At 39.2% G+C, this 26,903-nt stretch overlaps 1 protein-coding gene across 3 annotated transcripts in view; it reads left to right on the top strand.

Moving 5' to 3' along the window:
• Positions 1-26,903, top strand: part of TMEM132D (transmembrane protein 132D) — a 261,285-nt gene that overhangs the window by 158,481 nt on the left and 75,901 nt on the right. For all 3 annotated transcript variants that reach the window (XR_013930456.1, XM_080402026.1, XM_080402025.1), the window contains exon 4: positions 2,575-2,758. Coding sequence is in view for 2 of the 3 variants with exons in the window: in XM_080402026.1 (XP_080258152.1) it covers positions 2,575-2,758 (184 nt within the window). In the remaining variant the exon portion in view is untranslated. The remainder of the gene's footprint in view (positions 1-2,574; positions 2,759-26,903) is intronic.

Below are 26,903 nucleotides of genomic sequence, written 5' to 3'. Positions count from 1 at the left end.
TTAAACTAAATTTTCTGAAGGGTAACTTTTGGGCTTCCTTCTCTGTTGAAATATTTCAATTGCTAAATAGTGCTTAGGAAGGCTGTAAATTGGGGACACAGATCCATGGGACTTGTACATGGAAAGATCATCATAGTAAGTGATGAGTACAGTAATTAAAAAAGGTTCCTGACCTGGTGCTGACAGCCTGGGACTGATCATAGGTCATGCAATAATTTCACATTTTTTTATACATCTTTAGTAGCAGTAATGAGATTCTGATTGATTTTTCAGGTGTTTTGTATCTTGTCGTTTGAAGATGTGTAGTATTTTTAAGAGGAACTAGTTCAAATAATTTCTATCAAAATTGCATTTGGCAGCGAAGTGGAGGGTTTTTTCTACAAGAAATGCTTCATTAAAATATCCGCTTTGAAGGAGAAATCAAAACAAGTATTTCCATTCTTTTGGGGTTACTGTAGTTCTGCCATATGGGCTGTAGTTCAGGATTATAAGGAATATGCTCCACTTCTCTCTCTCGATCTTTTCCACTGTTTTTCACTCCCTCCTTTGTTTTCCTGTGTCCTAATCACTTTACTGCTTTTCTCCTTCCAGCATACTTGGAAAAGATTAAGCGGATTGCCTTTTTTGACAATCGTTTGATTTTTCCATAGTATTCTGCCCTGCAGTCCCCTCCTTTGCAGCAGTCCTTCAGTGCTGTTAAAGGATGCATTTCTGGTGGCAGCACCAATTCTGCAAAGCCAGTGTCTGGTAGCAGCAGACACCAATGCAGTAAATAAAGGCAGGCACCCTAAACACAATCACAAAACCAAGATTCGTTATATGAAGGTATCAATTTGTTCTTTAAAGACAGACTGTGGTAGAACATACTGTACGAAACAGGATCACTGCCAAACATTTATAGGCAATGCATTTGCCCATTCCTGCTCATAAAATTAAGGTAACTGAGTTTCAGTAGTCACAGCTGCATAAAGCAGCTTTCTGATCCTACCTAGTGCTAGTTGAGAAATTGTGCTCTTTTTTGTTGATTTTTTTTTTTTTCTCCTGACATGGAGAGATGAGGAATTGAACACAGTGTATCCATTAAAATTCAAACCTTAAAGATGATCAGATTAAACTCTTCAAGCAGTGGCTTTGGTTAAAACATTGGATTTAGCCAGGATGATAAAAGTATCTGAGTATTTTGGGAAGAATCCCAAATTGGGGCTGTTGTCATAACTGGCTTCATAAGAAATATGCCTAGTTTTAGCTCTTTTTCTACATGAGCCGGGAAAACTGGCTGTGTTTTGGGCACATTCTGGGATTCACTAATCAGTTGCTGAAATGTTTCCTATTTCTTGTAGTTGCGCTCTCCAACAGAAGTGGCTTGTGACACTTCAGTGCTGTGCCAGTCTTTCTCTCCTTTAGTATTATCCCACTGAAAGAAATTCTGCTCCTGCCTTTTCTTCCCTCCGCACAAACATGGAAGATGTGGTCAGCCTTCAGTGCTTCAGAAGTACAAGTACTTTCATTGTCATTGCTCCCTGGATTTCTGCACTGCTAAGAAATTCTGCATTCCTCAACTTTACAGTAATTTGAGTATTTTCTTGTCTCTTATAAATGACACTCGGCTATGGAGCTCACCTTGCTGAGATACACAATATAAACATCACTGCATTGTTTTTGGTACAGTAGCTGATTTTATAACAAGCTGTGCAGGAACTGCACCAATAAGCCTCTCTCTTTACATTTCTGCTTTATGGTATTCATTTATAGGAACGATGTAACCTTAGGAAGGACAGCCTGTAAAAAACAAATAGCATTCATTGATAAGGTATCAGTAACCCCAATGTTGCCAGAGCATCCTGGGGAATCACATCCAGTAGCACTTTATTCTTTTCTGGTGTTTTTTTTTTTTTACTCAAAGTTCCTGGCAGGATTAGCCAGTATTAAATAATGCAGTTGTGTAACTCTCCTCTCCCACAACAAGCTCAATTATCTGTAATTCCTAGTTTAGCAAAGGACAAAAGGAGCTTCAGACAGACATTCATAGCAAGGTAACAGTATAGCCAAAAATTAATTCCAAGTTTTCCAGTCTTCTGCTCCCTGCTGCCCTGGTTCACGGACCCCATCCTGAGCTCTGCCCCCTCTTCCATGTCTCTCTTGTTAAAAAGCAGAAAATACTTATAGTGCAGTGGCTTCCCATTTCAAGGAGGGATTCCCTTTAGATTTGCTCGTGTTTCTTTAATAGGGAGCAAATGCAATGTGCTTGTTAAAAGGAAAGCCTCGGAATCAGGATTTTTAGGCTGTAGCTTTAGCCTTAGCTTTACCTTGATCTGTTTTTGTTTCTCCATCTGTAAAATGGAGCAGTGTTTAATGACCCATTTCACAGAGTGTTACTAAGCCACTTGAATGTGTGGGAAATACCCTGAAATCTTAAGACAAGTGCAAATGATTAATTCATTATTAAATCCATCATCCCACCAAATGCTCTCTTTGGAAGACCCTTAATCCAATATTTTATTAATATAAAAGCAATTATATTGCTGGCTTATCAGTCATATGGATGGAACATTTCTTTTTCTTTTTTCCTCTCAGTGCGGATGGTCCTTCCTCTGAAATCATGCAGATTGATTTTGAAATTGAAGACCTAACTGACCTACCTGGGACCCAGCTCATCACGTGGCAGGTAGAATATCTTGGAGATACAACATCTGATCTAGGAATCTCCAAGATCTACGTAAACCAGAAGGACCTGGTAGGAGTTCTTCCTTTGGCTATGGTAAGAAATTGTCTGGCATTCTGCAAATTTGTAATCATGCTTTACAGCTGTAATGTCTGAAAGATGCAAATAATCTGTTGAAAGGAGAGGGAGGGACAGAAAGTTTCCACACCTCGAGAAACAGATTCTAATTTGTGAAGTTTGCTTTGTTCAGCGGTGAAACTGCCAGGGGAGAAACCACAGCTTCCCATGGAAGGCCCAGTCGTGCTCTCTTTGACCAGTACACTGACTTCTGGGAGGCAGAAACTGAGTCCATGGTATTTCCAGTGTTCAGAATTCACTCTTGTTGTGTGGTATGGTTTTCCACACAAAGTGGTATGCTTGGACACTCAGTTCAACATGTCTTACTTGAATTACAAGGACTCTTACATTTGGTCTAGTATTTAAGGACTTCCTGAATCACAGGTTTTTTCAGGTTGTGAATTCTGACTCCGTATTCATTTGAGAGTGAGAAGAGAAATAAAGTCATGGTGTGACTTCTGAGTAATTTTTCGTTACCTGGAGAACACAAAATACAGTACGTAGCCAACTGTCTGTTCTACATAAATGCATTCAAATGGATTGCCTCAGTGTCACAGTTAAAACTGATCCTTTAGCCTTGTTCTTACCTGGAAAAACTGTTTGATACCCAAATTTCAGGCACAAACAGAGATTTTGTGCATTTCCTCTTCTCTCCCCATTTTCCATTTCTTCATTGTTAGAGATGACGTGTACTTGTCTAAGGTCTGGCTGTGCCCCATTTTTGTTATTGGACAATCTGTTGGAAAATATTGGCACATTATTATTTAGCACTGAATGAAAAACAAAAATAAATTAAAAAAAAATGTAACCTGGATGTTTGCCTAGTGATAGCCAGTTAATTATGCCGTTGTTGAAGGCTGAAGGTGTTCTCTGCACTTCCAGACTCCGAGAACTGGCTATACTTTTTATTTACCAACTTCAGAACTACTTAAATGTCATCATGATTCTTTATTTCACAAAAATACTCCTTTTGTAATAGCTCATGCTTTCATTACCAAGGCCTATATCACAGTTGAAATAGATCTCTCCTGCCATTATTGTGGCCATCTAGCAAATAAGACTTGTGTAACTAATCCTTTTGTTTTGCATGATGGTTTCCATGGGCTAGTTCCTGCAGTTGAGCAGTGGGTGATCTCTGCAGGTTTGTTGATAAAAGAAATAGCTTTCAGGTCTTCAGATGGGATCCTGATGTGCAGTCACACAAGTTCTGGGGTATTGAGGGTTAAGGCTGTAGCGGTAATGTGATTTACATAATCTGAGATGTAGGGGGGTTTATTTGCTCTATTCCTTAATGAGTAGGTAAAAGATTTCTTTCCTAGTGGTTCCAGTGGTTCCACAAAACACTAGTTCTTCTCGTTCATGCCCACGATCCATGATGGCTTTAGTATCAAGTGATATAGTGGCAAAATATAGTTCATAAGAACAAAGATAGATTCTCCTGGCAGTTGCTACAGATCAGTTCACTCTCTTTATTTCCATCAAAAGATTAAAAAAAAGCCCATTTTCCAGAAGCACAGAATTCAATGCCCAAAAGATTGTGTGAAATCTATAAAGTTATCAGTATGGGGCATTTTACAAGGCAACAGGTGTTTGGATAACGGGTTGGAGAGGAAGCAAAGATAAATGGCAAGGGTCTCGTAATTACTGGCAGACTGGGAATAGTTTTAACCTTCTTTGCATTAACTGGCATGTCATGGAAGAAACTCTGGGGTATCACAAATCTCAAAATCTTTGTTGTACTTCACTTTGTGCTTAGGAAATGATACAGGTGCAGACCTTTCAAGACATCTAACTTCGACTAGTTTAATACTTCATTTCCCTGTGATCTTAGCAAAGCCAGTCTGTAATTTAAAAATTTTAAATTAAAAAATAATGGAATTCTACTCTTCTGTTTAGGAAGAACCACAGTGAAAACAAAGTGCTATATTATTTCTCTGTTCCTGGAGACTGGGGTTAATTTGGCTCAGTTTTGCCTGGCTTCTTAGCAGAACGTGTGATTTCGTGTTTAGAAGAACCAAACAGAAATACTGTTGGATATTTCAATTACAGGTTAATTTTTCAAAAGAGCAATTTTATTGCTTTAACATTAGGCAGAGCTTTGGATTTTTAATAGACTAGCACATACCACCTCTACACCATCCTTGTTTCCTGTAGTCTTTTCTGTTAGCTATTATGGATTTTTAAATTGCAAAGCAGAAGACTGGCTAATTTAGAGCTTCCTGTTCTTTTTCCAATTTACAAAATGCTGCAATAGAAAGACTCAAATTTATATCAGTGCCAGGACATACTGGAAATGCCTACCTTCTGCTTAAGTTATTAGGGCGCTTGCTGCACTCACCTTTCTCCAGTGTGGTTTCTGGGTCTGTGTTAGTTGGTTTTGTTTTTTCCTATGGCATATTTGCATTTCAGTTTTTGAGACCCCTGCAGGGCCCTGCACCAATAATGGCAACGCAAGTCACAGTAGAACACTCAAGAATATTGATAGAAAAGCTGTAGGGTGTATTTTATGGATGTGTGCGTATCATAAAGGCTGGTATTTCTGATACTTTAATAACACCTTTTCTAATTTTAAAGTGTAACAGAACCTGTCTTGGTAAGCTGTGCATGGGACCCCAGCTGCCCCTTGTTAGCAGAATGGAAATAGCATGCAAGATGATATTTCATTTGAGAACATTGTAAGAACCCGTGAGCAGCTGTTTGGATATTTGCAATGCATGATCCTTTCCCTTAAGCCTGATGAAATACAGGCAAAGATGTTTATCCAGGGTTATAAAAAATTAATGGCTTTTTACCGTGATTGCTTTGCAGTGGCTGTTATAGCCACATAGCAATGTCTTGCCGTGTTGTCAGAAACTAAAATATCCACTAAACCCAGTGGAAGAGGCAGATATTTGTATGATATAATGTTCTTCACCAGCATAGTTTCCAGTGTAATTTGTCCATTTCTGGCATGGGCACTATTCAGAACTCTCCCCATTTCCCTGCCAGCATTCTCACCACAAGGTCTGTGTCTCCAGGGACCTGGAGAAGAGGGGTTTTAAGAACACATTTGTTACAGGAATTATAGAAACAATGAGTTCTTTATTCTGGACAAGGAATGCCAGAGGGTTACTCCATGGGAATTAGCAAAAATTTGGCACTTTGAAAATAAAAAAATGAGTATCACAAGTATAAAGTGAAGAGGCAACAACTTTCTGTGTTGCTCTTTGTAGTCAACGAGCATACATATTAATTATCTTTAAATGTTACTCTCTCAACATTCACCTGTAATAGGGTATCCTGTGAGGCAGAAGTCCTAGCACCTAAGACCTTTGAAATGTGATATTAAAAAGGCATATGATCCATTTGTTCATTAAATGTCTTGAATATGCTAAACTGCTGAGGTTTCGGGAGTTGAGAACTTGCGAGGTAGTGTGACAGCCAGTGAGAATAATATACCTGAATCTTCTAGAATATGATAATTTTTTATTGGCATGCTAAAGAATCAGTTTCTGATTCCTATTTGAGTTCTTCCTGTTGCTTCTTCCCTATTGTATTACACTCTCATTTTGTTAGGCGATGAATGGCACAGGTTTCATCAGTAAAATTGTACATTTGCTGCTATTGATTATTGTTGCTTTATAAACATTCTATCATCTCTTTCATAATTGTGGTGTTCACCTTTTGTTGAATCTTAATGATTAGGTGAGGATGAGAGACAGACAAGCTCTTTAGCCATCTGTGTACATACAAGATAATCCCTACTGAGAAAGGCAGAGGGCAGATACGACATGCTGGTAAATGGATAAATAGAAATAATAAAAATGGTAAATATTAAATCCCTGGGTGGTTCTTAACTGTACCAGATCTGAATCTGTAAACAAGCTGTCTTACCTGTGCATATGCCCTAAAATTATTCTGTCTGTGCAGTCCCTTTATTTATTAATCTAATAAGGAACCAGGGCAAAAGACCTATTTCATAAATCTCATAGACTAGGGATATTGATGTCACTGGGTTGATAAATCAAGTATTAGTGTAGTCCTTTGACTAGAAAATATACTATGTTAACTTTACTTTATCCTAGAATAGAGAAACAAATATGTGCAGGATGTTTATTAACCTTCCAGAAATTTCTTGAAGAGGTTGCAGGTTCCTAACCATATTTTTTTTATAAATTGTTGTCCGCGTATGTGGGTTTAATTTCTAAACCAACAAGTTTAATATGAGAATCAGCCTGGCTCACACAAATCTGGTTGCCCTGATATTCAAGGAATAATTAGATTTAAAGATATGCACACGAACCAGATGTTTCAGGTGGTGGTAGGACATACGAAGGTGGTAGGACATACGAAGGTGGTAGGACAAAGAAGCCCAAGCAGCTGGATGATGAGTACCCTTGTGTGTAAAAAGTCTGTGAACCTGGATTGCTTTCTTGAGAGACTCCCCAGCCCTTACAGATGAACTGATCTTAATGCCAGCTATAATAGACTGCCTTCTATGATCTGTACAACTAGGAAACAGCAGAAAAGGTTTGCCTTCCAGAGCAAGAATCCTTGAGTACTGCAGAGTCATGGTAACAGTGGCTGAGTAGCCCTGGATTACCTCATCCCCATCATGATATTAATACTTTAAAATTGATAATTCAGCTTTCTTGCTGCCCAGAGAACCTCTGATTTACTGGCAGACAGGACAGCTTGCCTGGTGCTCCAGCTGAATGAGCAGGTTTCACCTCACCAGGGACTACCAGTTCAGGCTCCCTTCAGTCTTTATCAAACTCTGCTCCATCTGGGGCCAGCTGAGTTTTATGCCCATCTGCCTGTGGAGTTCCCGTCTTTCCTTCTTACTGAATACACTAGGACAGCTCTGAGGTATGTTTATAGTCTAGTTGGCATCAGTCTAAAAAAGAACCATATTATTAAAGAACTGAAATGTACAGGAAGAAAAGGTGGGATTTGAAACCTGATTAAAGGTACAGTGGTGAGGTTGCAGTCTGCTTGGCAGAGGCAAGAATTCCAAAGACAATCTTCCATCCCTTCCAGCCATATTTTAGCTGGCAAAGGTGGCTAGTGGACAGTGAATTACAGACTTGTATCAACAGCTGAGCTGTCGTTATCCCTCAGGTTTTGGCCCCTTATTTATTATCCTCAATAGTGCAACATCGGCCTCCAAGGCAGTGAAGTGAGGTGTGAGGCAGGGAGCGATTTAAATCAGTTGTAGAAAAAGACTCAGAAAAGAGATTCCTGATTTATGACATGATTAAATTGAGTCAGTGACCAAAGTCCAGCTCATTACTTTGCAACAAACAGCTTGTAGTGAAGGCAAAGAATTATTCCTGCTTATCTGACCCTACAGAGGAGTCCCAGCTAGGCGAGCTGTCCCTGCTTTCAGAAGCACACAAGCAGCTTTGCTTTCGCAGAGGAAAACTGCTTTGGTGCAGATTGAGCTGGCCTGGTTTTAAGCTGCAAATAAAGGTGATTTAAACAAACTTGGGTCAGCTGTTAGGAAGAAAGATCACATTATGCTACATCTCAGATGACTTATGAGGTTAGTAACCTCCAGGAAAGGGTCACTGATGGTGTTGGATCAAATTAACCTCTTCAACCAGCAGAACAGTTTTTGCAATGTTTGTGTCACCGCAGCTGCCATTGTACAAAAACCAAATGGAATATTTATTTTACAAGGGAAGGTTAATAAACTAACTGTAAAAATTAAATGGCTTTATTTGTTGAACAGAAATATTTTATAATGCAAGGCATGTAACAAACTTCATATTTACAATGATATTTTGTTAAAAGGTCTGTTCTGGTACACGCTAGCACAGTAATCAAAGCAACATTGACTGTAAACCCATTCTCCCATTGTAGATTAACATGGTCTGGTCCTCAGACACATTAGAGCCATTTTGGCTTGTGAGAAGTTCTATTTATGGCAGTCATATTAAATAAATTGTATCCAAAACCTGAACAGCAGTTTAACATTATACCTTTTAGATAATTTATTGTTTCAACTTGCTTCTGATGTTCTTTATAAAAATTTAATGAAAATGTTGAAAGGAAGTTAACTGTTCTACATAACATCAGCATAAGAAGCCGGATAAATAGACCAAATAAATAAATAAAATCAATTGTTGTAGCAGAGAGACTATCTATTATATAGGGTGCTCTTCCATATTAAAATTATTTCTAGTAATTACAGGAATGAGCTGTCATGGCAGTGCCAGTCACTGCTGGATTTAAAAAATGCTTAGGGTGTTAATGCCCTTATAAATAGGTGCGTCTGAATCATTTAATTTTTAGCTAGTGCTGTTTATATTCTATTGGAGACTGGATATGTAGTTCAGACTTACCTACTGGAATGCTCAGTGCAGCAAAACCTCATATTTAATTATAGCCTCACCCTGAAGAATTCAGAAGCCAAACAGAGAAGACTAACGATAAAACATAAACATCGAGCCCTTCATACAGCAGAGGGATGGGGATGGTCAGCATGCTGAAGTTCTTCCTGAAGTCAGTCAGACTGCCTTCTCCTAGACCAAGGTTTCAGCTCGGCTCATTTTCACTGTTGCAGAAGGTGTGATGGGTGGATCATGGTCCCTGGAGGACAGGCCTAGCTGTGCAAGTGCCACCACTGTTGGAGCTTATGGTCTACATGTAGCTCTGGAGACAGTGTCGCTGTCCCTGTCTCTTCTTTAGGCCCCCTCTGCTGCTGCAGTGCTTTCCCACTCCTCAGCCTGGCTGTGCTGCTGTTTGCTGTCAGGAGCTGCTCAGGAGTATGATGGCGATCTGTGCTGGGGCAGTGGAATAGGATGTTGGAGGTTTTTAGAGCCTTCTCTCTACTAGCTACTATCTAAGCTGATGGGTAGGATGCTTTTGGATGAAATTATTGCTTTTCTGTGGGAGAGCCAAAATGTGAATCTCCATCCATGTGTATGAGATAGATGAACAAATTGATTACAGGGAAGATCTGTTTTTGGCTGTGACTGGGCTGGGTTCTGCCTGGCAGCTGAGGAGTGCAGGGTCATATCAGCCAGAATCAGCTGCCCTACTCAACCTTAAAGACTGAATATTTCTAAACACTTCTGCTGACAGTCAGCTTTATGGAAGAGGTGTCTACAGAGCAGTTAAAAGATTTTACCTTCCTAATTCGTAGCTTTTAAATTGCATTTACAATATTTGGCAAGTTTTCAGATATTTAATTAAAGTGTTACCCATTTCTGAAGAAGATCCTTTTAAATCAAAATGATGAGTGAATTACAGATGAAATCTACCCATGGGAAACCTTTGGATGATTGTGATATTGCAAGCAACCATTTTCTTTTCATATGTCCTATTGCTTCCTAAAATTAGGTAGGTTGAGGTCTTACAACCTCCTATAATAAACCGGACTTTCCATTCTCCCAGTAACATATCTTGGCACTTACCACTTCTGATTTTAATTAATCTTTTTTTGAAAATAGATATCCAAGAGGACTACAGGATAATAGATGTATTTTTATTTTTAGAAGATAGCAACAACGTCCCTTTCCATTGTAGTCTTTCTGCCTTGGAAATGTTTTTTCCTCCATCTGAAATGATACATGTATGGGTTTGGTTCTGCTTGTTGGGTTTTTTTGTTTTATTGGTCAAGGGCTGTTTTGCACAATGGTGTGCATTTGTCCTGTGACTGAATATTTTATCCAGATCTTTCTTTTGGTCTGTTGTTTCAGGCTGAAGACCTCTTACCTGATGGCTGATACCTTGCTATCAGATCCCATGATTCAACTTTGTACTGTGTGTAACTTCATTTCATTCCTTTTCTTTTTCCTGAATCCTTGATTTTATCTGGTGCTTCTTATTTAATAGTTCAAACTTCTGTATTGACAATGCCTCCCAAACTGATACCATTACAAAATTTTAGTAGTAGTCTGTTTCATCTTGTTCAGGGGTCATTATTGACAGCAATTAAAAAAAAAACCACCACAAAACAAACAAACAAACAAAAAAACCAAACCAGAAATCTGTCCCTAGGCTATTTCTGCAATGTTGCTGTATCAGTTCAGAGGAACAGGTTGGCTAACTAACTAACTATCATCTCATATCTTTGCCTGGATCCAAAAGCCCGCTCTTTGGATTGGTTTTCTGTGGTTCAGGCAACTTCAGCTGGAAGGACATTGTATTCAGAAGCTCATTAATCAGTCTTTAAAGAGCCAGATTAGATTCTGTTTCACAGTCTAATACCTGTAATGAGCTTGTACAGCTAATAGAAGAAAGTGTTTCATCCAGTAAACACATAAAAATTTGTTATGCTTCAGAAACTAATTGAATCACAGGTATCTGAAGTTACAAGACACTTTTCCCTTATGTAGATGTCAATTATTTATGCTTTTCCTTGTGATATAGGCGCCAGTCTGTACCCAAACAATAGGCCAGGCAACTGAGTAGTGCAGTTGGGTGTGACAGTTCTGGTGTTCCTGCATGACTGTTCAAGAAGTGAATATACTCAATTGCAAGGGAGCTAATGCATGGGGTTCATTTTCCAATTAGAATTGTCTGTTAAAAATGGCTTGGTTTGGTCTTCAGCTTACAATTGTTATTACTGCTACGCTAAACATTGGCCTTGCTCTGGCAGGCTTCTATTGTCTTAACTACCAACAGACTGACAGATGCGTGAGTCACTAGCACGTAGCATTTGGTTTGGTGTACAAAGAATGAAATGAGAACATAATAAAAAACACTTGCCAACCAAAGATGCCTGATTTTCAGAATCCAAAAAATGCCATATATTTTGGATTTTTTTCTTCCAGAATTTATTACAAGCCTGGGGTTCTTAGCATTTGACATAACAAGCAATAGCTCTTTCCCTTTGTAATTAGACATTTCATTGACCAGTGGAGCATGCAATGAAACAGTAACTGTGTTCATTGCTACATCGGTACAAACATTTTGCTACCTAAATTCCCAAGCAGTGAAAATCGTCCAGCAGTTCTCCAAGTTTAATCCAGTTCTTTTTCTCCCAAAGGTTGCTGCAGGCTTATGGGAAAAAAGATCTTGATGATGACGTTGTTGTTGAAGACAAGAGGTTAGAAAAGTTGGCTTTATATCTGGAGCTGCAGTTCCTAGCTGACTAATACTGTAATCACCTGTAATAATAGAAAACAACAGTCACCCAGTTTTTGCCTGAGTAGGGCAGTGAGTAATGAGGGCTTGGACTGGCTGCTGGCAAAGCTGCTGACAACCACGCAGTTTGATGTGGAACATTGAAAATTGGGTTCCCCAGAGAAGCAGGAAAAAACGGAAAGATGTTTTTCTTACGAATTAAAGCCCAAGAAAAATGGCTTTGCATAACAGCTGCTGTTCTTTAAGTGCAAATTTCCTATGTTTTTCTTGATTAGACACATGAAGTTGAACTGGGTGGAAACAAGCCCAATCCTTCAGCCCTGACAATCGTCTTGTCCTGCTCTGAAGCTGCATGATGCTGTGAAATGTAGCAGGACCAGGATAACGCAGCAGATCTGAATTTATTGCAAGTGTCACCCCAGTGCAACTTGTCCCTGCTTCAATAGACACAAGGTTTAGAAGTCCTGGCCTGTTTTCACACTGCTGTAAAGCCATTGGTATTAAAAATATTATGACTTTAAAACAGAAATGATTTGGTAGTGAATTGAGTTTTCAGAATGAAGGTCTCATAAATACTTGATAATTTTTGTGCAGCCCAGTTTCAGCCAGCTGAAAGGGACCTCATTTTCGGCAGGCAAGTGCCTTGAATGATTTTGAAGTCCGGATGTCTTTATATGTCTCACGCTGAGTACACAGATTCACCAGTAATCACTGAAAACATTGCACCACCTAATTTGGATTACTTTTCTGATACTTTTATATCTTTATGTTAATCAGACTCAATTAATATTAAAGATATTTCAAAAGGGGGTTTTATGGGGAAAAAAACAAACACCCCAACAGGTGTGGTGTTTGCTTACTTTTATTGAAATACAGACAGATTGGGTTTATAGAAAACAGATTACTGCCTTCTGTTCCTCTTTTGTTTCATGTCAAATTTCGCTCGCAGGGTTTTGCAACACAATGCTACCATACAGCATAGTAGTAAATACTGCAAAACAGTCTTTAATTCTGACTGCTAGATTGTTTTCACTGAAATGCAAAAGATCACAGAAAGTTTTCTTTGATGAGATTTGGCTGATCTGGTCACATCAGGATCCAGATTTTACCCTGATTTAAGAATATTCCTTCAGGTATATATTCATTGAGGTGCTGTGTGTCCCCTCCCTCTTTTTAATCAGAGACTCTTTCTAAGGAGTGGTTAGAATCACAGGGCAGCTAGTTGATGAGAGCTCCAGCCGTCAGCTAGTCCAATGCCCTGCGCAGCGAGTCTGTTGCTCTGGGCTGTGTCCTCTTGAGTCCTGAACAGCTCCAAAGGTGGACATCCCACAATCTCTCTGGGAAAAATGTTTCAGTATTTCATCACCCCCATGGTAATTTGTTTTTCTATGTATCTAAATGGAATTTCCCATGTTATAACTTGTGTCCCGTGCCTCTCATCATGCTGTCCCTACAAGCCTGAGAACAGTCTTACCTTCATCTTCTGTGTATACTTGACCGAGTAGCTGCAGAAAGCAGCAAGGTGTCTCACATTTGCCTCTTCTTCTGAAGGCTGCACAGGCCCAGCTCTCTGTCTCTCTGTGTACACCACGTGCTCCAGCCCTTGACTGGCTTGGTGGCCCAGCCCTGGCCTCGCTCCAGTGCGTCAATATCCTTGGCCTGAGCTACAGCCTCCAATGGCTTCCCACCTCTTAATTGTTGTGGTTATGAAAAGATTTTTCGCTTTTGGCATAGGAAAGGGATGATGCCTTAATTTGTTCCCTCCAGATTAGTGATTTGAATAAAACATAACTAAAAAACCAAGAAGCGATTTCTCCCTACTGAAATAGACCCATCACTGGTGTGGTGCTGCTTGAGCAAAGCAGGCGGTGTCACTCATTTCAGCTTCTTGACATTATTTATGAATATGTTTTGTGATTTTGAGGTACCATTTAGGGGTGGGGGATTTCTTTTTTTTTTTTTTTAGGATTACATCTGTTGAAATTATTTATTTATGAGCCATGAAAATCTCCCCAAAATGGATTTTAACAAGTGTATAATTGGATAATTTGACAACTGGTAAGCTGAAGCCCCAGAGATCAGGAATTACACTTCACTGCAGAACAGTAGTTCTTCATGTAGAATTAATTAGATTTCCTCTAGATTACAAGTAGTAAGAAAAGTAGTCAATTAAGAGAATTATTCTCTGACTTTGCCATCCTTCCTTTAATCGCAGGCAGTGGTATTTTTCTATGTGAGATGTCCTCAGAGGCAGAAAGAGGACAAGGGACAATGGATTAAACACTGGCCCAGGATTCAGAAGAAATGACCGCTGGCTTGCTTTGTGACTTTGGCTCACCTTCTGAGGGCCTGATTATCGATTGGGCCTGAAAGCTGCTGGGTTCACGGGAGGCAGACAGCAAAATGAGGACAGGCTCCTGGTCAGCTGAGGGTAATGTTTTTCAGCAGCATTGCTAAGTCAAGCAACTCTTCTCCTCCACCTCACTCCCAGCTGGGTTAGTATAAATGCCTGTGCAGCTGATGCAGAGCTGGGCTGAGGACTTGAGCTTGGCTAAAAATAGCCATCTTTTTTCATTGGGTCATTCTGAACCCCTCTTGGCTCTCCAGTTTGCTTCATCGCCTGCCCATACAAAAGGAACAGTGGCTCAGTCAAAGGAGCATTTAAAAAAGCAGAGGCAGAAGCCACTTCAGGCAGCATGGCTTCTGAAATGACAGCTTCGGGAACAAATACTGGCAACAGCCTAAAAGATCTTGGAGGGAAGTTTAAACCTGTGTCATGCAGGGATGTGGACAGAGCACGGGCAGCTGAACAGGATGGAAATGCACTCCACTCTGGCCAGTCCTCTCCAAGAGCAGGGACTGGAGCACACAGCGGTGGAGGTGTTGCCTTTATGGTAGTATTGGTTTGGTTTGGTTTGGTTTGGTTTTGCTTTGCTTTGGAGCAACGCAATATGATTTTGAGTAACTGGATTTATATATGTAGGATGTTTCTGAACCTGAAAGCATACATACAAGGAGATCTTTAATCTTGTACCTCCTCTTTCTCCTTTTTTTCACACTGGCCGTTGGAGTGGTTTTCTGTGTGGGATAGCAAACAGCAGAGGAGGTGCTCAGAGCGGGAAATAATTCCATTTAGATAGGAAGAGATAAAGCAGAGCAGATGACTCAGATTCAAATGGATGTCTGAGTCATACACCATACCTCCTGAGGCTTTTGCTGTTATAAGGCACCTTACACTGTGCCCAGAGAGAAATTTAGTCTGTGGGACTGTGCAGAAGTGTGTTTTCAGGTGCTACTAAGTGTCAGGAGGAGCAATATGAGCACATGGCCTCATTAAGAGTGGTCCTGTTCACCTGGGAAGGACAGTAGAGAGTCGCCTAAAGGTAGATGACGTGGATTTACATCACCCAGAATTAAGATCTCAGAATATAATGAATGCAGAGGAAATAAATTTGTAAGAGGACATTTGTTTCATTTTTATTGTGACTTTCAAAGAAGGGATGAGGAAAAAAGTAAAACAGGAAATCTGTATATCTGAGATTTCAGAGTGCCTAGAGTTGCTTTATAATCACTGGTGTCATTTCTAATTGTGAGGAGAATACAAAAAAACAACATCACCACAATGTGGAAAGCATTCATTAGAAAAAAAGAACCTTGACATTTAAAGAGGCTAAATTGTAGTCATATAAAAAATGTAAATGTGAAATTAAAAAAATCTCATTCTTTTCCATACCATTTACTAGTTGCTCTATCCTAAAATAACAGAATCACTACCCTGGACTGGGATTCTGCAAAATTAATGCCCTGGAGATAGAGTAGTTCAAAGTGACTTTTTTCTGCAATGTTGAACATCTATTTCCTACACCCATCAGCTCCAAACAGAGTGAAAGTTAAGTATTTAAACCGCTCTATACTTTACATGAAAATCAGTCCTGACAATTTTGAGATAGATCGCAGGACTTTCAAACATTCAAACCAGCAGTAAAAAAAAGTAATTGCTAAAATATATAGAAAAGTAGTGCAGTTTCATAAAGAACAGCAAAACACTATAGTTACAAGTCTTTGCAATGTTATTCATAATAAAAATTCCAAATGCTGCATGTAATATTTGAGAGGCAAATTACCTTTGAATTTAAAAATAATTCTCTCTGTTTCAGGGGAGTAAAGGTGTATTGTTTTCACATATGTGTTTTCTCTTTGATCTTAAAAAGATGTCAGAAAGTGGAGTTAAGTTTCCTTGTCATAACTGGTTACAATCTAGTACATGTATATAGCTCTTTGCTAATGTGGTGATAACAGGAACCACTAAAAAAAATAAAAAACTTAGACATGAGGGGAAACCCAAAGCATTTCAACATTTAAAACAGAGGAGGGAAAAACAGAGCATATGTAAAAATACGTAAAAGTATACATCTAAATTTGTCACAAACAAAACCATAAAAGAATGGATCTGTATTGCAGCTAGTATCCAAGAAAGCCAAAGCTGTCCTACTTTGGTGACTTGGTTGAGCAGTGGCATAATAAGCTGAAGCTGGTGTCAAATTTTGTGGTTTAGGGACATGTTTGGATCTGTGGTCTGTTAAATTATTTATTATTTTCTTACTGCAAAAAAAGTAAATTTTTGTTAAACTTGCCTTTCTGAAGCAATTCTTCGCTTTCTGTCTGGCCCAGCCCCAGTCTGTGTTTCCCTGGCTTCTATAGAATGAGTGTCTTTAGGAGGAAGAAAAGGTACAGTTTCAGTTATCTTTGTTTCTAATGTACCTACTCTATATTAAACTGGGAAGGTGCACATAAGGAATGAGAAGGTGTATTGTTGGTATTTAGCCAGAGTATAGATGGAGTATTCTGTTTTGTTTGAAGGTGTTTCCTTTTCCTTGCTTCTGTTTTCCTTTCCATGTGTCTCCGCAGCCTTATTTAAATGGTATGCTTTCTGAGGCAGAGATTGCTTTACATATATTATTGATGTATAGTGGTCATAACAGCATGGCTCTGATTTCAGTTGGATATGCTGGCTTACAAAATAATGTTAAGAATAATATATGAGCAACCTCTAGTAATGGAGATTGTCTGCCTGCTCAGTTTTTGCAAGGGGTCTTGAAGAGGTAATTTAGGACAATGTAATTACAAGACCTGGTGAACAGAACATGCCGCTAGGATTCTGAGCAATAAACTTGTGCCAGGTGAAGCTAAAACCTTCAGTCCTTCAAAATAGGTTCAGCTTTTTCTCATTGTCTGACATGGAAATGTGACAATATCCAGTTTGACAATTTGTTGTTTTGTTTTTGAAAAATGCATGTGCTCAGATCACTCTGGTTGCCCTTATCCTGGTACAACACAAACAAGGCAGTTCTATATTGTCTGCTAGTGTCTGTACTGTGAAAGGAAAACAACATGATTATTTGTTAGGCAGGAATTTTACCTTTTTCATTTTAGGAGGAAGATCTGCCAAGTTTACCTGGTTTTGTGACATTTCTGTATAAAAGCACAATACAAAAAGAGAAAGGGCTTCCAGGTGGGAGAAGTGATTCTCCTTTCAGGATAAACTCAGCCATATTACTGGAGGCAGAGGAAAGCAGAGGTTCTGCAGCACAGACCAAGGTGCCAGTTTTTGGCATCCCAGGAGCCAAGAATGAGGTTGAGCCTTACAGAAACAGGCTTCGTTAGTGTCTGAGACTGTAAGTCATAAAGGACAGGGCTAACAACTGACAAAGATTGGGAAACCCCTGCACAAAATCTTTGCCTTTCATTTCTGTACATCCCAATAATCCAGATTAACAAAATATGAGTAAGCATCATCAAGGTTCTCTTAGGAGATGGAGGAGGCAGATTTTAATGCCTTGTACATGTGTCTAATGGATTCTTTCAGTCCAGAAGTCTTGAAAGCTTAAGGTAAGAGGATATGTTTTTCTGTTTCTCTTGATAAAATTGCATGGGGACATAATGAAGAATGTAATCTATGGAGAAACTCAGAAAATTCTAGTGTAAAGGAAGAACTGAAATTGTTTTTCTTGCATTTGGCATTTATCAGGGGCACTGAGGTTTCTGTCTGGAGCTCTATCACCTTTTCCTGTCCTGTTGCAAACAGAGTCTGAATAAAACAGAAGCCAGCACTCTTCCAGAGACCTTGAGAGCTGACCTGATTTCATTGCTGTAGTAAATCCCCTCTGGGCGTTGTGCAACCTGACAGCCAGTTCTTTTCTGCTTTTTTATTGCCAGCAAACCACTCCTTCACATGGTTGCTACACTAAATCGTCCTGCAGGCCCACAAAAAATTATCTGGGCAGTTACCACCTTTGCAACATCTGGCTGGCCAAGAAGTGCCCTTACTCCTTTGCAAACTGGGTTTGATCCAGCACTGTCAAGATCAAGATTGCCCACCTTGCTGTCTCCGTGTACAGCAGGTGGTGATGCTCTGATCCTGTGCTTGGTTTTGATTTATATCCTTTTCATATTTACAAAATTTCTTCTTACATTCTGGAGTGTCCACTGTGGAGGCACTTTAAACTTCAATGAGTTCATAATAGTATTTTGGTTCTCTTTCCAATAAGGACTTTGCTAAGCGGATCTTAATTGTAAGAATTGTCGCTGCTGATATCTGAAAGCAGTTAGTAAACACAAGTCTTCTAAAAAAGGACTTAGCTAGCCAGACTGTTAGTAAACCAGTAGCACATTGTGGTAGGACGTTTGTAGATACATGGGCTATCTGTTTGTCTGTAGATGCTTGCATATTAAACAAAAGTAAAGGCTTCTTTTGCTATTTCCCCAGGTGAGAAGTCACCTATGTCATTAAAAAGTAGTTTGGCTGCTGTACAAACACAGCCATGGTTTCTGCTGATAGAGCTGTACTAGGATCTTCTCACTACTTTTCGTGCTGTTGAGCAGCATATCTGGCAGAGAGTGTGGTGTAGGTAGGTCTGTACTTCATAACCCTAACTTGGACAGTCTTGGAGAAAGTAACAACAAATTTATCCTTAAAATGACCAGGATGTTTATATGCAGTCACAACAATTATGCTGTAGCACATAAAACTGAATTTACAAATTACATGGAATTAATAATGTAAACAAGGCAGCATGCTGTCTCTGAGACCCAAAACTTTTGATTGTCACAGGTTTAGGCAAGACCAATTAGACAATTTAAAAAATGGAAGGCAAAAGCACTGATGTGGAAGCACATCTTGATAACATTAGGTACAGAGTCAGAAGAAGGTGGGTTTACCTCCTCCATTGACACTGGCTTGCTAAGTGCATGTGAGTAATTGTATCAAAACTGAGTCATTTCTAAACTCAGCCGACCCTTCTGTGCATCCACTGTACCTTCATTTATGTAACAAGGATAGTGTGTGGGGTTTGTTCCTCTCTTCTGAAACAGGACAAGTTTTAGTCAAATAACGTTGGTCAAGCAGTCTGAATTCCTCCAGCAGAAATTTTGCAATGCTGAAAACAGGGGAGAGGACTTTGGATGCTGTGATAAACAGAATACACTGTTTTAACTTCATCCCTATTTTCCCAGTGCCCTCTGCTGGGTGGCTTACCTAGCCTGCCTGTGGATGTAATTCCATCACACTTCAGTGTTGGCAGTACACCTGTGAATGTCTTCTTGTTTGCTTTCTCTGACTTGCCTGTTTTGCAGTATTTCTGACAGAGGAAACAATGCCTAGTCATGCCCTTGCAAAAGTCACTCTATGCACTAGAAATTTTACATTTGATTAAGTCCTTCAGTAATGGTAATTAATGCACAAAAAGGACCTAGTGTGGTAGCAAGGAAAAGGAAAGGTGTGAATGCAACAGGAGCCAAAGTATGCTTTGTTAACAAACTGATGTTTAGAAATATCTGCCACTGGGCACTATTCTCCTCTCTTCCCCACTCCCACCCCCCACTTAAGTGGATTAATCAAGAATTGCTTCATGGACAAATAGCTCAAAGAAAGTGTTTAACTTATTTCCTGTTTTTAAAATTCTGAGTACTATGAAACACTGAAGAATGCTTAGAGGAACTTAACCAAATGTTATGTTTACTTAATATACAGTACGTAGCACTTCTGTAATCTTTGATACATCTTACCAATTTTAATGATGATTACATTAGCAGTAGTTTAATTGTATCACAGAGTGGAATTCCTAGTTTGAGAGACTGTCTCCAAATGCTGTGTACACGCAGGTCTGCTACATGGTAAATGCTTTCTGTCCCTTCCTTTCTTTCCACTTGGATATTGTCAGTGCTGTGTAAAATGTGGCTGTGCAGAAGCCAGGGAGACACCAGCCCATTGGGGAGATGGGGTGAGAGCACCAGTCTGGCACATTGAGAAGAAGCTGTTAGCACTAGTCATCCCCTTCCCCTCCAAATCCCCACCCTGAAGAGAGCTTTGCATTCCTCTTTCCTGTTTTAGACTAAAAAGCACCTGAGAAATCTGTCCCTGTTTTGTTGGATGTAGGTAGAAGAAGCTTCATGTGATTTTGGGGTACATCTGGGCAGTGGTTACATACGGTCTGATGCTGCCCAAAACCATGAAAGATTTTAGACCAGCACCTTTGCTTTGGGCTGTAGTTTCTTTCATGTCTCACTTCCAGCATTTGACAAATACCCTTTGAAAGTCAACCTAAGAAAAACTGCTGTGGAAAGCGAGTATTACTGCAGGTGCAGTGCATGTGAGCACTTTACCTTGTCACTGTATCTTTGAAGGCTGTAAAAGTAGAAAAATATCTGTTAATGCGTTCCAGTTGGTTTTATTTAAGGAAAGATGGATCTCTCTGTGGCCAAAGAGCAGCTTTTGTTTTTGTTGACTCTTTTTATGTCTGATTCTCTTTCCATGTACGTTCTCTGTCTTTCAGTTGAATCTCAAAAGAGAAAGCCAAAGTGAACGTTTCACACCTTGCTTGCATAAATGATTCATATTGTTGGAAAAATCCCAACCATTGAGCACATGTAATTATTTATGTAAGAAGAGATCCACAGGAACTGTACTACTATGTGACTACAGTTCTTTATGGCTGCATAAATTACTTGCAGCTGCCCTCCTCTAAACTGTTCATGAGGCATTAGAGCAGGATTGATTCTCAGAATTAGCTGGAAAGAAATGAAAATGGGTTTATTATAAACCTATCAGTGTAAGAGCTCTGAACCACAGGCCTGTTGACTTGTTCTTCTACCTGAATGTACCTATAGGCAGGCTTTCAGCTTCTTTGCTCCCTTGCTTGTACTTGAGTCAGAATTATTCCCAGTTCGTGAGTGTTTATGTGGAGAAAATGATGCCCTACTTCTGTCTCGGATATCAATGTAGAAAAGTGATCTTCAAAGTATATTAAAAATAATATTCCATTTGTAAACTTCCTGCACTGAAGAAATTAATTGGAACAGACAGAGTGTTCAGCACTTAGCTCTTGCACCTTTGCAGAGTTGTGACTGATTTGTTGCCTTCCTGCGCCAGCCAGCCACCGAAAGGATGTGTCTGAATGTACAGCTACAGATGTTCAACGTTCAATAAACACTCTTCAAGGAACTTAGCAAGCCTGGGAAAGCGGGCTCACCTTATTTTATGTTGCTTTATTTTTTTAATTACTTGGTACTCTTCACTTTGCTGAAGAGCCAGACCGTACTGTCTGTGAGAACCTTGAGGGTAGCAGTAGGTATTAATGGTCCTGACTGGTGTTGCCTGGGGCCTGCCCCAACACCCATGAGCCCCGGAGCCCCATTTTAGCTCAGCCTGGGTCAGTCAGTCCTCCCTCGCAATCACCAAACCCTCACAGCTACTATACCCTCCTCAGATCATTTGTCCTTCTTCCACTCCTTCGTTTCTCCAAGTGTGAATTTTCTGTTTTTAAAAGATGTATGACTCATTTCCTTGGGTAGTGATCAAAGGTATCTGAGTGGTCTTGCTGGGAAAACAGGTTATACTAAAGGGATATTCCTCCATTCTCACTTGACCCTCACTATGAAAAAGTTGCTTGGCTAGCTCACAACTACATCATGAAGCCACACTATATATTTTGCAAAGCTGCTTTATACCTCTTGATAAGGAGTTTTTTTTTTATTTGGACCAGATGATTGTTGTAGGTCCTTTGCAACTGAAATGTTCTATGCTATTTGAGGGTTATACATTTGTGGATCTTGCAAGATTCAGATTTTCAAGGTAAGAAGCAGGACCAGAAAGAGGACTTAAGAATCATCGCATTTAGCATGGAACATGGAAGTTATAAATATATTTCGTTTAGTTTTGTTGGTTGTTTTGGGTTTTTTTTTTCTATCTCTTAAGTGTTCTTTAGCACTTGAAGAGGATTGCATAGCTTGATTTTTATAACCATGGCTAATTTATCTTCAGTGAGCATCACTGAATCTGATGAAAACTGCTGTTCAAGACATCCAAGTGAGATATAATGACCACTGACCATGGCTTTTCCACTGCCTTTATCTGTACAACTTAGTAAGTGGACAAAAATGGAGTTTCTAGTGTGCAAGAAAATTGCAGCTATATAATTAGTAGAGGCTGAATATGTTAGATGGCAGAACATTCTTCTAAAAGATTGAAGTTGGTTATTTTTCTTCCCCTGGGAGCATCATTTATATTGTTTCTTGCCAGTGGCATTCCACATGAAAACATGAATCGAGTTTCAAGAGTGTCTATATTTGTTGCATTTTTGTTACTATTTCTAGGACAGAACCAGGAGAAACGGTAGTGCTTAATACTTCTCTGAATATATCTGCAAAGCACAAAAGCTGTAATCCAACCTCGGCCTCAGAAAGGTTTGCTTCTGAGTCACAACTAAAGTAGAAAGGTGATGTGAGGAGGGGAAGGGGATGGCCAAGGAAATAAATGTATTGGTCTGTAGTGACACTGAGAGACCTAGACGGCACAGCAGAAGAAGGCATAGTCACCACCTGTTGGTTTCATCCAGGTATATCCAGAGAGGGCTAAAGAGTAGAAAAGGGAAAAAAAGGAAACTCATGTATATATATACACACATACATACGTGTGTGTGTACATATATATATATAGAGAGAGAGTTATATCTTGGTAGCTGTGGCTGTAACTGCTCACTAGAGGCAGAACTGTTGCTGGTGCATTGTCCGTTAAAATGCTTATACACTATTCATGCACTCGTGAGGTATTAAATTCAGTCTTCCTCTCATATGAGTTTGGGTTTTACTGCTCCTGTTCTTGCATGCTAAATATCTCAACACGTAGATATTGTTATTGATTTGTAGACTTACTTCTTCTTATTTCCTTAAAAAATTGGATTGTTATCTGTCTTTTCGGTTATAAAACAATTCCTACTGCATGTATTAGTTTGATAATCAGCTTTAGTTTGGTTTTCAGGTACTTGTAGTCAGCACCGGCAGCTGATCCTCTGGATTCAGCATTTTGTAGGTGAGATTTCTATAAGAATTCTGGTGGGATGTAATTAAAGGGTTGCAAATACAGTTTGGCTGCAAAGAATTTGATTAGTGTAGCAATGCCGAGTTTAGTACAACCAGTCAGTGCTGTCTGGCATATACAAAAGTGAATGCATATATTGAAGACTCTTGGAGGGCATGAACTGTGACCTGAAAAGATCCTTATTGTTTAAATATACCTCTTTGCATCTTTTATTTTAAAAAGCAAAAATGCATGTGTGGAATGTTTCTCTTAAGCATAGCTGGAGAATAGATCAGAGGATTGAGAGTGTATGAAACCCACTTCTAGAATATATCAATAAATGCACTAGTCCTTCTCAGTGTTCTTGAACAGACCATGGTGAAAGACTGCACCAACAAAACCCTACATCTATGCAGGCAGAATAGGTATTTTCACTCTGCAATGCCTGGTTAAGGACACAGGTACCCATTTCACAAATACTAATGAGCCTATGCAAATGCTGGGTGCAAGGGGAAAAAAACCCAGCATCCTTTGAAAATGTATCCCTTTAGACCAAATTCTGTCCTTGAATATGCACAGTTTCCATTGACTTTGATGGTCTGTGCATGAATACATTTGACAGAAGAATTTCATCCTCAGAATTCACTTTCTTTTCTGTGGCTTCCTGCTTGGCGCTTACATTTTTATTTTCTCTTGGTTCTTGGTTCAACTAATCAAAATATCATTCCTGTATTGCTTCATTAAAGGAATTTTCTTGGGACTTACTGCTTAGTTTAAAATTATTATTCTTTACAGTAATTTAAATGAGGTGCCTACCATAATAACATAAATATTTTTATTTTATGCGCTCTGTATTTGGCAGATAGCTGATACATTAGCTTTAGAAACTGCCATGTATAGTTACAACTGAAAGGAATGTTGTGTTTTTCAGAACGTAGACAGGGAGCATAGATAATCTGCCTAAAATCTTTAACAATAATGAGGAGTTCCATGTGTTAATTTGGGCATCAACCTTTTATCTGTGTTGACCACTGGATCTGTATATTAGACTCTACTCAGCTAATGAGAAATAGCCTGATACCTGAGTGAAACAAATCAGCTGGAGCCAGGTGGTAGACTGGAAGAGATCGATTTTTAAAAGTGGTTTTTAAAACCACTGACTCCCACTGGTGTGTTTTGATGCTACCCCACCTGCAGCAAGGCTTGAGATCTTGTTAGACCTGTTCAGTTTGATGAACATTTCAATCAACAACTGCTGCCCTACCGCTGTCAGTTCCAGTGCCTATCTCAAACCTTCTTTCTTATTTTGTAAGGTGGCCAGGTAAGTGAGCTGGCCAGTTCTTCTCTTAAGGGAATAATGGGGGAAAGGGGGCCTTCCCTACGATGGATTAGGCTGTAAAGGTATTGTCTTGCATCACTTTTCATCTCACTGTGTGAAATAAGCTAATCTTAATTTTCAGATATGACTATTTTCTAATTACCAACCTCTAAGGTGCGTCATTTAAAGTCATAAAATTAGAGAACCTCTAATACAAAAAAATATTTTGCCATCAGTGGTGCCTCCCATTTTGGTATGAGGAGAGAAAAAAAGGAAAGGAGATCTTTCCCAGCCCAGTTTCAGCCAAGATTTTAATACTTCTGCTGAAGTCTTAAATTTTTGCCCATTCAGGCTGACTCATTAAAAACAGCCTTTGCTTTGCTTTGTGCTTTCCTGCTCACTGGTAAACGTTTCTTTTCACCTCGCCTTTTACTGTTCTTTTCTTGTCTTTCCTTGCTAAAACTTACCTCTGCTCTCGACTGTAGGTAACAATGAGAATTTCAGACAACATTGCCAAGTCCTTGGCTTTTTCAGTACCTGTTAGTAACATAAATTTTGCCTATAGCCTATGAAAGCTGGCATGTCTGAAAGTGGTCTCCTTTTTCCCTCGTGTATGAAGCCAGATTTGACTGCTCGAAGTAGAGTCCAGGTGTCACTTGGTGTGAAAGTTTAATGCAGGAGGGAAGTCCCATTCCATGGCATCTTCCTGGCCATTTAGGCAAATGGCACATTTCCTACAGATGTCAGTGGTGTAGTGTTGGGTGTTCTGTCTGTTTTCCATAATAATATCTTTAACATTGGAATGAATATTTATGTGTCTTGCTTGCTTTTCAGAACGTTTATGTTGGAATAGCTTGTAAACTGTTCCTTTGATACAAGCTTGTTTCTGATCAGAGTATTAAGGAAGCAGATTGTTTAAATGTGTCAGTTGTGATAATCAGAAAAATTCCATGCTATACAGCAAATACGTAAATGCCTCATTTATTTGCTGATGTCAGATTTTTAAGGGATACCAACACTATTGTTACCATCATTACAAAGCCTCAACTGGGAATAATCAGAGTGTCTCTCTATGACAGTTTTTGGAAAGCAGTTTGTGATTGACTCTTTAATGAAGCAGAAAGTAGAGTTAGGTTTGCATTATAGGAGAATACTGAAATGAAATGAAATCTCATCCTCAAAAGGAAAAAACCATAACTTTATAGCTCCTCTTCTTCAGATTTCTTCATTTAAATGCAAATAGCAACTTCATCCACAATGAAATAAAAAAAGCCTCTTTTCCCCTGGAAAACAATAATGAGGGTAAATTTAAGTAATTTCATTTTTGTAATAAGATAATCCTTTTCAATGCTTATGGTAATATTGTGATAAAGGTTGATTTTAAAATTATTATTTTTGGATAGAGGATTCTATTGTTGGCTTCCGTAGAAGCAGGAATTCTGAATTCACTAAAACTGTGCCTGGATGCTGCTCCTGGGGTCCATAAATTCAAGGATCTAATCCAGATTCTATTGAGCCCAGTGGGCAGATACTCCATAATATCATCTGTCGCTAAATCTTGTCCCACTTACACTGTATCTCATTGATGAAAATACTGGTGTATGATACTTGTGGGATTTTTTTGTGATATTTGTACACAAGCAGATTTAATCAGCCCAATACTGGTTACACTTACCTAATTTATTGACTTCAGTGACAGCAGAGGAGATGAGAACATGTCAAGGTGACAGTGAAGTTCTTGAACAAGTGTCCTGGTGTATCATACGCTTTCACTCAACATCTCACTGATTCTGGCCCACGCTATACGGAGGGTGTCCAATTGCTGCTGGTGGGGATAAAAGAAAATAAAATTGTCCACTGTATTTTCTGATGCTAAAATTCTGTATCTTATAATACATGTTCTTTGTAACATTGATAGGCAGTGTGCATGTCTGTATGCGTAGGTGCATTGATTATAGATCTGATAAACTGCAGTAATGTTTAGCAGTTAGCATGAGCATTTGATAACTTTATCTGTCAGTTCTCCTTGAAACATGTTACCCAGATCTTAGTATATCTTTCAAAACTCTGAGCAGCTTTCAAGTACTTAGCGTTAAAAAAATCCAAAACATAAATGCTTTTCTTTCTCTAGTATCTTAGTGGAGGGAAGTCCCAGACAGATAATATGAAGTGCTGGAAAGAAGTTAGAGCTTGTTGATAGAGGAATATGAATTTTATACAACAGCTTAATATTCAGAACTCAAAATCTTTCTGTTTAGCCGTGGAAGGTCCAAAGGCAGTAGGATGTCATTGCCTATAGGTATACAGCAAGATCTTTCCAGCAGTCCAGCAGTCAAAGCATACTTTTATTAATGTATCCTCTCTTTATCAAAAATCAA

Source organism: Falco punctatus (genome assembly GCF_963210335.1).
Source record: "Falco punctatus genome assembly, chromosome: 1".
NCBI classification, from domain to species: domain Eukaryota; kingdom Metazoa; phylum Chordata; class Aves; order Falconiformes; family Falconidae; genus Falco; species Falco punctatus.
Note: the sequence above shows the minus strand (reverse complement) of the source record. Positions and strands in the feature narration are given on the sequence as shown.